At 43.2% G+C, this 13,776-nt stretch overlaps 1 protein-coding gene across 8 annotated transcripts in view; it reads left to right on the forward strand.

Annotated features, from left to right (window-relative positions):
* Positions 1–13,776, forward strand: part of PCNT (pericentrin) — a 71,660-nt gene that overhangs the window by 52,929 nt on the left and 4,955 nt on the right. For 5 of the 8 annotated variants that reach the window (XM_063400181.1, XM_063400183.1, XM_063400185.1 and 2 more), the window contains 11 exons: positions 517–613; positions 1,057–1,211; positions 4,138–4,335; positions 4,603–4,776; positions 5,349–5,544; positions 6,631–6,844; positions 7,333–7,483; positions 9,325–10,041; positions 10,601–10,881; positions 11,143–11,245; positions 13,188–13,352. In XM_063400181.1, coding sequence (XP_063256251.1) covers positions 517–613; positions 1,057–1,211; positions 4,138–4,335; positions 4,603–4,776; positions 5,349–5,544; positions 6,631–6,844; positions 7,333–7,483; positions 9,325–10,041; positions 10,601–10,881; positions 11,143–11,245; positions 13,188–13,352 — 2,451 coding nt within the window. Of the gene's footprint in view, positions 1–516; positions 614–1,056; positions 1,212–4,137; positions 4,336–4,602; positions 4,777–5,348; positions 5,545–6,630; positions 6,845–7,332; positions 7,484–9,324; positions 10,042–10,600; positions 10,882–11,142; positions 11,246–13,174; positions 13,353–13,776 lie in introns of those variants that run through there. The other 3 variants (XM_063400182.1, XM_063400188.1, XM_063400187.1) reach the window with 2 other exon arrangements.

The following is a 13,776-nucleotide window of genomic DNA, read 5'->3' on the forward strand; positions in this document are numbered from 1 at the left end:
AGATTTGTGATAACACTTCATGTGTCAATGATTGAGCTAAACCTGTAAAACCTCTGCTGCCACAGTACTCAGTGTACTGTAACAGCTCCCCACTTCTTCAACAATCTCTTGTTGAGTGTTAGAAGAGAATCTTTCAAAATTGGAGAATAGAGGCTTTTCTTTTTAATGGCAATATTTTGTATACTGTATGCATATATTATCTGTATTCTGTAATTTCACAGGAAGATAAAGTCTGTACTTGAGAAAATTTACTTTGGGCTGTATATATTTGTGCCTTGCTTTGATGAGTAATTAAATATAAATACATGTATTTTAAGACTATTAAAAGAGGAAAAAATTGAGCTGGAATGGCTTCCAGAGAGCACCAGTGCTGCATTAATCATGGTATTTGCCATCTCTAACACTTGGATGAAGTGGACATTTGCTAAAATCCACACTAGCAACAAGTTGTCATGAATGCTGAAACCAACAGCTACATTCAGAAAACCAAAGTAATGTGAAAACTTTATTCTCAAGCAGATGAGAGAAGCTGATAATCTGACTTTAACCCCTTCTGATTTACAAGATGATGAAAGATCAAGAGCATCCGTGATGAGCGATGGATGTGGCAGCAGTGAGTTGAACTCTGTAGATTCCTTTTACCTTTTCTTAACTTCAATATTAAAACATGTTTCTCCTTTCTCCCATTTTCTTTTACTGTGGGTCTTTTATTGGAAAGCTCAGCCTTAGGCAGGGGTGGTTCTTTGTTTAGAAGCATATATATATATATATGTATGTATATTGTGCCTGCTTTTACCTTTTCATCTATATAGAGGACAGAGGCAGGGGGTTCAAGTGAGTCCTGACTGAACTACAACCCTTTCTGTGGTTCGAAAGACAACTCAGTATTTTTAACTTGTTTAAGTTAGAGTTGAGACCTCAGCCAACCAATTCAATCTGACCCTGCGTTCCTACGAGCAGAAGAAATCATGGTTATTTTGCAAGTGGTTGTTCCAGTTTCAAGTTCTTTTCGTATCTATAACACTTTTTGGGGATGGGGGTTATCTCTTCCTTCAGATACCAGCTCAAATTTGGCAGCCAATCTAAAGCAGGAGCTGCAAACATCAGATCACCTAGATGCCAATGTCATGGCTTACCTGCGATACCGGGGCATGATTCCTGATATCATGGAATCAATGAAAGAAAAGGAAATGCTTTCACCACAGATGAAGGTAATGTATGATTAATACGAGCATACCAGCAAATTAAAAACTGGACAGCACAAATGAAATGGTCATATAAAATAGATGCTACATTTACTCTGAAACTTGTTCTGTAATGGTTTAGACTCCAAGCTGATGATGGTTCTTGTCCTTGCATCTCAGCATTACTGACATGAGCTGGTGCTTGCTAGAATTGAGCAAGTTTTGCTAGGACAACACTGGTGCTGTTTCAGAATGAGGGGATACAAGGACTGCTTATTCTGCTTTATTGTTTTGCCTTGGAGGCTTCGCAGAAAGTTGTTTCAGAAGCAGCCATAGCTGGCTGGCATCGTGCTCCTGTGCCTGTTGTTGTCATCCTGATCTGATGGAGGACTGTGGAAACCATTGCAGGGTGTGCAGGGGATAGCTCAGAGCCAGTTCAAGCAACTTCAGCAATGTACAGAGGGCTGAGCAGTGAGTGCTCACTCCAGTCAGTAAGGAAAGCTGAAGACAGTATATGCCTGGAACTCTCTGGTTTGCTGAGCAAGTCTCAGCCATTTCAAAAATTGCCATGCAAAGGGAGAAGTTCTCATCTATGAGAAAATACAGTAGGTTACAGTGAATTCTCAAGTAATAAGAAAATAAAATAAATACCCTTCCCAGAAAGTGAATCCTGCCTCCTGATGTGCTTAGCAGGGTCCTTCAGCTTGCCCAGCACAAGGGAAGAAGACATGCTGGGAAAGGTGAGGCTGAATTCAAGCTCACTCAGGCTAACTGGCACAGACACCAGGCCTTTATCGCTGCTCGAGTCAGAAGGAAGATCCTTCCCTATCCTTCTGCCCTTAATAAGAGACAGGATGCTCTAGGGTTGGAGAAGGAAGAACACATGGAATAACTGATGTGGTCCAGGAAAAGCCAAACGTGCAAAGCTGATGAAACCATCTGTTGACACTAGAACCAGTGCCACCAGAAAAGTACACCAGGTGTCAGTAACTGGAGATTCCTCACTGGGAGGCACTGAAGCACCCTCTTGCCATCCAGATACTTTCTCTGGAGAAGTTTGTTGCTTACCAGCAGCTTGTGTGTGTGGTATCCTTGAGGCTGCCAAGCTGAGTGAGCCCTACAGATTATAGATGATATATATATATTACACCCTACAGGCCTGTGTGGGGTCTAACAGAACTGTAACAGGACAGTTCAAAGGTTTGGGTCCATGGGTGATATTCTCTATCCTCCCAGTCAGAGGAAGGGGGCCAGGAGAGAGGTGAGTCCCTGGCTGTGCAGCTGGTGCAGTACTCAAGGTGTTAATTTTGATTATCATGGGTTTACCTTTGAGAAGCCAGAAATGTGGGGAGCTCGTGGGATTCATCCGACCAAGTGGGACAAGAGTGATAATAAGCTGGCCAAACTTCTCAGGAAAGCTTTAAATCAGGTGAGGAAAGGACTGGAGGAATGAAGTCCCTCCTATTGTAAGAGATCACATTCAAGACCACCAGAGGAACCTGGGCATAGGTAAATCCATGGGACCCAAAGACAGGAATCCCAGAGTCCTGGGGGAATTTTGCAGTTGCCAAGCCACTCTCTATCATTTTTAAAAAGTCACAGCAGTCAGATAAAGTCCCCAGGGGCTGGAGGGAAGGGAAACACAGCACCCATTTTAGAAAGTGTAATAATGAGCACCCTGGAAACCGTTGAGCTTTCAGCCTCCCCTCACTGCCCACTAAGATAAATCATGAAATGGACTGGACATCAGCACAGAATTGCCTGTGATGAGACACTGGCACAGAGAGGTGGTGGATCCCTTGAAGTCCATCCCAGAATCCGTTCAAAATGAGACTGAATGGGGCTTTGCACAACATGGAAGATGTTCCCCATGTCTGTCACAGCAGATTGGACTAGATATGGTCTTGAAAGGCCTCTTCCAACTGAAAACCATTGTGTCTCTAAAAAATTCTGTGTCAGACACTTCATGGAAGAGGTGAATTTCATTTGACCTTAGGAAACCGTTTTGTGGGTGGGTTTTGGTGGATTTTTTGGGGTTTTTTTTTGTTTTGGTTTGGTTTTTTGTTGTTGTTGTGTTCTTTTGGGGGGGGGTTTGTTTTTGGTGTTTGTTTGGGTGGGGGTTTTTTGGTATTGGTGGGGGTTTTTTTGGTTTTTGGGGGGTTTTTTGTTTTGGTTTTGTTTTTAGTTTCTTTTGTGGAGCATCAGTGTAGACTTTACTGGCTATACGATCTGAGTGCATACTGACTGTGCTTTTGATGTTCATGTTTACTAAGGGTTTTCACTGATTACTGAAGTAATCACTATTTTGATTCCAGTGACAGAAAAGCAACTCCAGTTTGTTCAAAAGTAATTTAAATAAAAAGTGCAAGTACTCTGTGTTGTTGAACTGCATAGCAATGAGGAACAGCTCCACATGGAGCACGGAGGCTGGGATACTTCTGATGAGATGTGTGTAAGAAAAGGATTTCAATCTCCAGTGACCTTCCTTGAAAAGAGGCCAGGAAACATCTGTGCATGATGTAATAGTTTGTGAACAGAGAATTTATTTAAAATGTATTTTTTGGCCTGACAATGTCAGAGGAAACAATTTCCACTGTGTAAATTATTAAAACTGGTTATTTTGGGAGCTGGTATTTGTACATAATTTGCTAAATTAAGCCAAGGTTTAAATACATAATTCAGTTTTCTGGCATCACTGGGGTTTAGTAACATAGCTTCAGACTTGATAGAATTGAATTTATTCCCGGAAAGGTTAGCTAAGTGGTTCAGAAACAAAGGTGAAGTACAGCCCTTTGGCATAAATAATAATTTATGCTTAATTGCATCCTAGTGTGTTGATACAGACACCTTACTTTGGTTGTCTAGTACTGTGCCATCCTATTCTTACACCGCCAGGATGCTGATGTCTGTTTCCTAATATTATCTTCTTTTTTTTTTTTTCCCTCCTTCTCAGGCTGTGCTGAAGATGGTGTATGAGGAGAGCCACAAGATCTTGGCTCTGTCAGAGCATCCTTTTGGTCTTAGGGAGCTGAAGAACGTCCCTCAGAGCCGAGTGGCAATGGAGGGCTGGCAGAAGGAGGGATTGTCCCTGCTGGATGCCATCCAGTCACTGAAGGATTACCTCAGCAAGGTGGCAGAGAGAGGAGACAAGGTATGGCAGTGAAACACCCTTCAAAGCAAGGGAACCAGGTTGTGTATATATATAAATGTATATTATGCATTTAAATGGGTATTATACGTTTATATAGAATACGTTATGAGGCACGTGTGTGTGTGTATATGTTTAAGGAGTAAGAGACAGCACTCTTTAAACACTTCTAAAAGTGCTTAAATTAACAGATATACTCGAGTGGTATGAAGGACACTGGGTTAGAGGTTGCGAGAGATGCCATTTAAAAAAAAATACGTATTTTAACAGGAACCTTCAGGTGTTGCTGCTGACTGGAGAGGAGAACTTCTACAAGCAGTACAGAGTGTTTTTGAGAAGGAGAGAAATGTGTTGCAAATTGACTTGAAGTCTCACTTCTCCAATCCTGCATCTGGTGACGCAAGTTCATTAGGGGAAAAGCTGGAGTATATCATGAAACAACAAGTACGAAAAGCTCTTAAAGTGTGCTGCTCATAAATCACTTCTTCCTTCTCTTTTATTAAAAAAAATCAGTTTTATTGCTTCTGTTGTTAAATCTTGTGTGTTAATGCAGATGGTGTGGGATCAGTAGCCTTTAGAGTTTCTGTTGTGGTAGCATTTTTCTTGAACTTTGTACATGGTGTTTCAAAGCCTATTGATTATTTTAGCTGCCATCAAGAAAGGCTGTGATAGTGATCAGGAAATACTTGGTTGAATTCTTTCCCTCCTTCCCATTTGTCTAGAACTTAACAGACCTCTTGCAAAAGGTATATATTGAACAAACTCTGGATCTGGGGGCTTTTTGCCAATAATATTTATTTTCTAGGTTGTTGTAATTGCTATGTATAAACTGAACGAGGCAGGTGAAGTGGGGTTTTTCTTTTTTAAATAATGTTAACATTTCACATTAATGTGAAGCATGAACTCAGTCGTTTGTTTCTGTACAAAACCTGTACTGCAAGAGTTTCCTTGGTATTTACCCTTGCAGAAGAGATGGAAATGGCCCTGTAGTGTGAGCAGGCCCTGGTTTGTTGCAGGAGGAGCAGAGGCAGATGGTTGTGGAGCACCTCTTCTCCTCGGACCGGAGCAGCCTGCTCTCGGAGATCCAGGACCTGCGAGCCCAGCTGCGCATGGCGCACCTGCAGAGCCAGGAGAAGCTCCAGCAGCTCCAGGAAACCTTCACCAAGGCTCAGGAGCACGGCAACAAGCAGGAGCACCAGCTCCGGAGGAAAGGTAATTCCTACCGTCTCTGGCGGTTCTTTCCATCTTCCACATCAGCTCCTTTTGCCTCCAAGGTAAAAGGGAAAAAGCAGAACCGGCAGCTGGGGATACAGGCATCAAAACATTACATTTGCAGGTGTCCTGCAAAGAAGTGGGTGCTGTACAATTCCTCAGTTTTATTGAATGCACTCAGGCAGCCCATGATGTTAGCAGCTCTTTGTCATATCAGTAGTTAAGACAAATCTATGAAAAGCAAAGAGAAACTGTGAAATAGCCCAAAGCAATAGAACTGAAATAGTGTATACATGGGGGAAACCCAGCAGGGACAGTAAACCCTCTGTTTGTTTGCAGAGAATTGTTTATCTATGTTTGCTGGTAGAGAATCACATAATCACTGAGGTTGGATAAGACCTTTAACACTGTGGAGTTGCACCATAAACAGTGCCAAGCCCACTGCTAAACCGTGTTCCTGACTAAATAAGCAAGCCTTGGTTTTCACAGCAGGTTACCTTTATGTAATAAAGAAACAAGTGCAAGTGACCTTGGTCAAAAATAAACATCTCTCTTCAAAGCAAAACGCTGTTTTTTCCTTTTTGTTTTTCCATCATATCATTCAGATTCAGCCATTCAATAGCACGTGCACCATCCAATAGAGGGAAGTTTTCTGAAATCCAGAAGCCTGTTGTTAATTTTATTTACATAATGCTGTAGACATAAGTACATGAATTATTTTCAAGTAATTATCAAACTGGAACTTCCAAATTTAGGGAGAGTTGTTTCTCTTAACTCACTAGCCTGAGCAGAGCTGGCAAAACAGGTTCTATATAGTGATTCCTGTCATAAAATGTTTATGTAAGTGGATAAGTTTGTTTAATGAGGTTTAAAATCCATTAGTGATATTGCAGAATATCACAATGCTAGAATCATAGTGTTTGTGCATCTTTCTACTGATTGCTCTCATGTTTGAAGAGATGAATTCTTCAGACAAGAACACTTCAATACAGCTTCAATTTTATTTTCCTAATTTGAATTAGTGTGATACCATATTGTCAAGGTCTCTGTAATATAAATAACTGTTACAGTGTTTTCTTATCCTAGTTGAATTACTGGAGTATAAGCTTCAGCAGGAAAAATCTATTGTAAGTGACTTGCACAGCACCCTCTCTGAGGAGCAGAAAAGATCCTCTGAAACACGTGATCTCCTGAACCAAGAAAAAGCATCCCTGAAATCAGAGCTTTCTGGAAGTCAGCGAGAGAATGAAAGGCTGCAGAAATCCCTGGAAGAGCTTCAGAGGGAAATAAATCATTTACGGTGAGAAGTAGATTTATTCATTTATTTGATTTATCAGCAGGTCTGAAAGAGCTTTATACTAATTGGATCCATAAAGGGCCTAGCACTTGGAAACACAGGGAGGAAAACTAGGGTCTCTCACTTTTCAGGGTTATGTTTTCTTTACTAAATTTGGTCATCTTGAGTATGTTCCTTTCCCACTCCCTTCTTACTGTATGCCAATATTTTACTTTGGTCTCACAGGACAATAGCTTTGCTCTGTCAGGATAAATAACCTGTCTCCTAATTGTTGGTAAATTGAGCAATTCTAGCTTGGCTTGCAGGGTGGTAAATGTTTTCAGATGCTAGCTGTGACTTGAAAACTGACCCTCTTCAGATAGCATAGAGGCCACCTTAAAGAAACAAATCAACAGGAAGAACTCAGAGAAACCAACCCAGAATGTCTTGCCTGTGATGCTGGTGAGGGATGTTCTGTTCTGCTCATGGAAATGTCGTTTGGAACTTTGCAGTGTTGAACTGGAAAAAAAAGAGAAGGATTTGGCAGCTGCACGTGAAGACTTACAGGCTGAGCAGCTGAAGGGGTCAGAGCTGCGGGGTTGGTTTGAGGAGCAGCAGCGTCAGCAGAGGAGAGCAGAGGATGAGAAGACCAAGGCCATGGAGGTAACGCCCCGCTCCCCTGGGGCATGACGTTAGCTTGCAGGTTATTTCAGTCTTCACCTCCACTGGTTTTGTTTGGTAACTCTTAAAACCCCCATACCTTTTCTGAATGTGCACAGAGGCTTTTTCACAGTCAGAGCTTTCAGTTACTTTCATTAACTGCACGTGCAGAAATAAACCAAGGAGGAATGCTGTGTTGTTGGGGTTTTTTCTACATCTTGGCATTTTTTCCTTTCTCATTTCCCTTGTTGCATACTGCCCCTTGCTGAGTAGGGACAGCCAGATTTCACAGCTGTGTAACTGCACCCTTAATTCCAGAGCAAACTTACCATGAGGGTGTGAAGTGGATGATCTCTGAGATTATAAAGAAAACCACCCAATGATAAATAGCTTTGGCAGAGAGTAAGTGGAGCCTTTTCAATGTAATATGTATTTTTGGAGGTTGACCAAAGTTGTCCTGTTCCCTTCTAAATAGAACAGAAAACAAATGAACAGCTTTCTCTCCAAGACTGTAATAGCAATGACTCAGTGCTTGTAAAAGGCCTACAGTAAATGGAAAAGGAGGAAGAGATTCAACATAAACCATTTCCTAAACCCCAAAACTAAACTCTCTCAAAGAACTCCAAACAATCTTGCTTAAATTTCTGATAGTGAGGAAACACAATTCTTACTGTTTCCTTGTAGTCTGGCTTCTCCTGTCACCCTCCTGGTAGGTGTTTAGGTTTGTGAGTGATTTTTGTTGGGGTATGTGTTACTGCTGCATGGTTAGGAAATGCTGCTACCATCCTCCTCCTTTTCAGGAACCTGCTCATACAAGGAGGAAAGAGTAGCCAAGGCTAGGAGAAAAGTGCTTTGCCCTGGGGATGGCTGTTCAAAAGATTAGTCTGGCATTCACAAATCTTAATTGAAGCCCCATCATGGAAAGCTTCTGCCATTTAGCATCTGACCTGGCTTTCTAGGAGATAACAGATGGTGCTGGCTGGGTGGGGCCAGGGCAGACTTCCCTACCAGGACAGCAGTGCCAGCTCTGACTGTCTGCAGTGCCCCACAACTGCCCCTTCAGTCCCTGCCTTTCCTTCTGGAGAAAGGCTGGCTCCCAGAATGGACCTAGGATGGAATTTAAAGAGGGGAGGATTTAGATTAGATACAGGAAAGGATTTAGATTAGATAAAGGAAAGAGGGGAGATTTAGATTAGATACAAGGAAGAAGTTCTTTTGTGTGAGAGTGGTGAGGCCCTGGCACCCAGCTTACCCACAGCAGCTGCGGCTGCCCCATCCCTGGAAATGTCCAAGGCCAGGCTGGACAGGGCTGGGAGCAACCTGGGATAGAGGAAGATGTCCCTGCCATGGAAGAAGGTGGGAGTGAGAAGAGCTTTAATGTCCTTTCCAACCCAGACCATTCTGTGATTATTTTATCAGTCTCTACTGTGTGCTTTGAAGAGATGGGCTGCCAAGTCCTGAAGCTTTACATCTGCTCCTACTGCTTAGATTTTTCTTTTTAAAACAACAGGGTTATTGCTGCTTCAGATGTTACTTAGTAATGGGGCTGAGTGATGTAAAAAGTAGTGATTTCCTAATGAGAGTCTGACTAACTGAAGAAGAAATAATGTACTGGCAGATATATTAACATGGTAATTTTGGGGTTTGTTGGTTTGTGCCAGATTGCCAAGGAGCATTTTTCTGACACTTGTAATTTTAAATTAAACTTTTTAATACCTGAACTACTCTAGTTAAGTCTCGAATATCTTTTTGGCTAAAACGGGAGGTTGAAAACTGCTAACTGCCAGGCAGTCCCAGTGCTGGGTGTTTGTGCTGGAGTGTTAACGCTGTCCCGTTGTGCCCAGGAGCTGCAGGCGGCCCTGGACGCGCAGGCGGTGCGCAGCCGCCAGCTGGCCGTGTCCTTGGAGCACCAGAGGACGGTGGCAGACAACCTGCGCAAGGAGCTGCAGATCGAGCACTCCCGCTGCGAGGCCCTGCTGTCCCAGGAGCACACCAAGCTGCGGGAGCTGCAGAGAAACCTGGACGCTGAGAGGAGCCATTCCCTGGAGCTCCTGGACTCCCTGAACCACGAGCGCGTCTTGACAGAGCAGCTGAGCCTGAGAGTGAAGGAAGGCGCTCCCTGCCAGCACAGGGAGTCTCTGCTGGAGCAAGCCTTTGTCCGGGAGCTCCAAGCACAGCTGGAGGAGGAGAGGGCCCGAACTATGGAGCTGGCGGCTGTTATTGAGAAAATGCACCAGAAGGCCGTCCTGTCCAAAAGGCAGCTGCAGGCTGAGGTGCAGATGTGCTGCGAGGAAACCCAGAAGGAGAGGGAGGTCAGCGACAAACTGCGAGCCACCCTGGAGTCCCTTCAGGCACAGAAGCAGGAGGTGATCCGCTCCTTGGAGGCCCAGAGGGAGAGGGAGGTCAGGCTGAAAGCTGACTGGGAACAACTGCAGTCGCTCTTCAAGCTGCTTAAAGAGCAAGACAAGAACAGGAAAGAGGAGAGGGAGAGAGAGCACCAACAGCAGCAACAGACAGAGCTACAGAAACAGAAGGACTGGCAGAGAGATCAGGAGAGACTGGTGAGAATGCTCTGCCTTACACTGAAATAGCCACACACTTGGGAATTAACCCTCTGGATGGAGTGCTTCAATTGGAATGATTCCTTCTCTTAAAGCATTCTGAAAAAGGCATTAAATGAGCTCTTGTCCAGCTTTTCTGAAATGTAGCTGTTTTCAAGAAATTGTGTCTGAGTTTATTGTTGGTGGAAGTTGATCTTTAAATTTCTGCCCGTGCTGGGAATTGCTGGTTGTTCGTAGGTGGGGAATCAATATGGGTTAAATGCAGGGTGGAACCAAACTAGGTTTCATGTCATTGCCCTCGTTTTGAGCTAGGATCCAAATCATGGCTTGAGAGTGTTGGTTTCTCCTTGGATGGAGACAATGCCCGCTCCAGTGTCATGGAATGGCTTCCTGGTGGCCCTGGAAAGCAGCGCCCTAAGCCTTCCTCCAGAAGTGTTAATATTTTAAAAGGTGGTCTGGCAGTTAAGGAACACCCAGATGGATATGCTAATTAGCTGTGGTGACACATAATTACATATATGTGCGATGCAATTAACTGCTACTTACTCTGTTCAACCAGCAAAACCTGGAACGGCAACACCAAAGGGATGAACAAAGAATTAAAGAACTGCAGGAAATACTGGCAGCATTAAAAGAAAGAGAAAGAAATCCTCCATCTCCAAACTGTCAGGAGGAACTCGTGTGTACCTCAAGCAAAGATGGGAGTGCCAAACAGCCTGTGACAAAAGAAACTGAAAAACCCCACTTGCAGCAGCAGCAACAACAGCTGGAGAAGATAAGGCAGCAGCTGCTCTTTGTGGCTGCACACCTGAATGAGTTCATCTATAAAACTCTGGATAAGTGAGTTCATAAAATAGCACTTTGCTTTCCATCCTGCTTCTTAACTTGTGTGGGTCATGGCTGAGAGCCTTTAGCTTTTTTAATTCTTAAAAATTAACACAACTTGCTCATTTCTCAGTGTATTTGTACTAATTTGTGTGGTAAATATTGCTAACTAAAGGCTCAGAACTTTAAAGGTCAGATAATGAGAAGAAGCAATTAAATGTGTGTTAACCTTCTTACAAATCAACCTGATACTGAAAAGGTATTTCTGTCTAACAGAACGGTTAATGACTGGTCTGCATCAAATGATGAAGCTGTAGCCTCTCTACTGCAGACATTAAGGGAACTAAAATCAGATTTATTGTCTCCTCCTACATCTCAGGTAAGGAAAATATTAACATATTTTCTTGTCCAACTCTGTTTTGTACTGCAGAGTCTGCTTCTGAAAGCATTTTTTTCCTAGATATGTGATGTGTCCAAGGATCACAAGCTTTGGGATGTGTTGCTGTAGCTTCTTCATGCATCCAGAGACAGTTGTTTTTCACCAAAATGCCAAGTACTTTTCAGAAAGCACCACAGTGGTTTGTAATCTCAGAAGGGCTGTTCTGACCCAAGTTTGCAGTACTGCAAATACTTTACACAAACGCAAGGATTACCAAAGAACAAGCTCAGGTCTATTGATACAAAATCCATAAAAGCATTACTTGTAGATTCCATCTGATTCCCCAAATAACTGCAGTTTTATGTCTTCCTCTTGCAATAGACAGAAATTTTTGACTGTCTGATATGGGAAAAGGTTTTTGTACCTTCTGTTCACAAGTGTGATGTGTGACAAGCTGCCTTGGCGTGTTGCAGCTCTCCCTGTGTCCGCCTGCTTACAAAATACAGTTAATATTTTCCTTCTGCCACTTGTGCAGCCACCCAAGTGGTTGCCAAATGGATCATCTCCAGCCTTGAGGAGAGGGATGCAGCCTCTTCTCCAAGTTCATGGGGTTGTTTTGGTTAAGCCTTCCTCTCACAAACCTTTGGAACTGGCAGCTGTAAACAAAACTCTTGTTGGAGCAGAGTTCCCTCCTTCAGAGACTGACCACACAAAAATAAAACAACTCAAGTTTCCCGACTTAATTTTTTTGTTTAACAAAAGAAGTGTTCAGTAGAGCACTTTAAAGACACATGCCTTTCTAGAGCTTAGGAGCAAAAGCTCCACCTCGCTAGCTTTTCTTCTGTGGGCACAAACAATTCCCCCTCTCTGCCCTTTTTTCAGGCTTTGATTTATTTTTATTTTCCCAGAATCACCTTTTCCTTCAGTCTCTTCCCTGCATTTCTCCTTCCTTTAGGGTGCTGAACCACATGCTCAGGAGACCAAAGGGGTTTTCTGCTGTTCCCCCCTTGAGCTGCAATAAACTGGGGAGTGTTGGACAGGGCACCTGGCAAAATGTCAGCTTGGAAAATCTGTGCCAAACGGAGCTGTGTGGCCAATCAGCTGCCAAATGGTGCAGGAAGGGCAAAGATGCAGATGAGTCCTGTAGAACTCCTTCAGACACTACAGATTGCACTGGAATAAAGTGCTAGGAGGAGCTGGGGTCAGTTGTTTGTACTGGCTTCTCTAATGTATAGATTTTCTTTCAAGGGATAAAACATCAACTACCTTAAAAAAATCTTCCATTTCTTTTGTGATCTACTGCATCATGCACTGATGTAACTGGTGACCAGTAGATTTTTAGTTAAAACAAAGAGGTTATGAAGGCAGAACTTCCATGAAGAATTGGAGCTGGAGTCTTGGGTCTCATTCCTACAAGGGATGACTTCTCACAAAACTCAACTTCACAGCATCACAGCATGCCCAGGGCTGGAGGGGACCTGAAAGCCCATCTCCTCCCACCCACCCCCTGCCATGGGCTGGGACATCTTCTACTAGACCAGACTGCTCCAAGCCCTGTCCAGCCTGCCCTTGGGCACTTCAGGGATGGGCCCGCCACAGCTTCTCTGGACAACAGGCTCTCAGAACTGAGTGTGATTTTTCAGAATTGTTCACAACTTGTATGTCCAACTTGTTTTTGCATGTACACAGACATCTTCCCTATTTCTGTGCTGCCTCTGGATGTAGAAGGAAGTCAGATGAAAGTCAGAAGGGCTTTTCATGCATTTCAGTTTCCCAATGTGCTGTTTAACACCTGAGTACCATTGCTGGTTTTTGGCCTCATTGTTACTATGTTTTAATTGGTCTTTAATAAAGTTGGGTTGTTACTCAGTTTGAAAAATCTGATTGTAGAAGTAATGTGCAAAACCCATTGTGACTCACTTCCTTTAGGTTTCTGTTTTAGATGAGATCCACAGGTGATGCTGACCCTGTTCAAGAGCTGGAAAGAGAGGCTTGGCAGCGAGAGAGGGACACGCTGCAGAACATGCTGAAACAGGCAGAATCCCAGCTGGCCAAAGCCAATGCTGAAATTGAAAACAAACCAGTGGCAGAAACTTCCAATCCTAAGGTAAAACCGTGGGGACAGCCAGCCAAGGGGGTCTCTGGAGCTTGGGGAGCCAGCAGAGCCACAGCCAGGAGCTATCATTTCAACCTGATCTGCTGGGGAAAAAGGCATCTGTCAGATTATGGCATTTATCTTTCACTTACTGCTGTAGTTCTTTGTTATTTTAAGTTGCTATTTTGAAAGGTTGATTTGGTAGATGAACAGTTTGATATATTATTTTAAATTAGAAACTTTCCCCATATGTACCTCATCAGAGAAGTTTCTTTGGATCTTTCTCAGTGTTAGACAGGAACTTGCATCAAAAGTAATCTGGATCTTTGGAATTTCTTTACGCTCTTAAATGAGAGGGAGACTTGGATTTCTTGTCTACGCATGAAAATAGAAAATGCTCATTATTTTTAATCCCTGCTGACTAATCCTTAATACT

This window comes from Prinia subflava, chromosome 6 (assembly GCF_021018805.1).
Source record: "Prinia subflava isolate CZ2003 ecotype Zambia chromosome 6, Cam_Psub_1.2, whole genome shotgun sequence".
Taxonomy (NCBI): domain Eukaryota; kingdom Metazoa; phylum Chordata; class Aves; order Passeriformes; family Cisticolidae; genus Prinia; species Prinia subflava.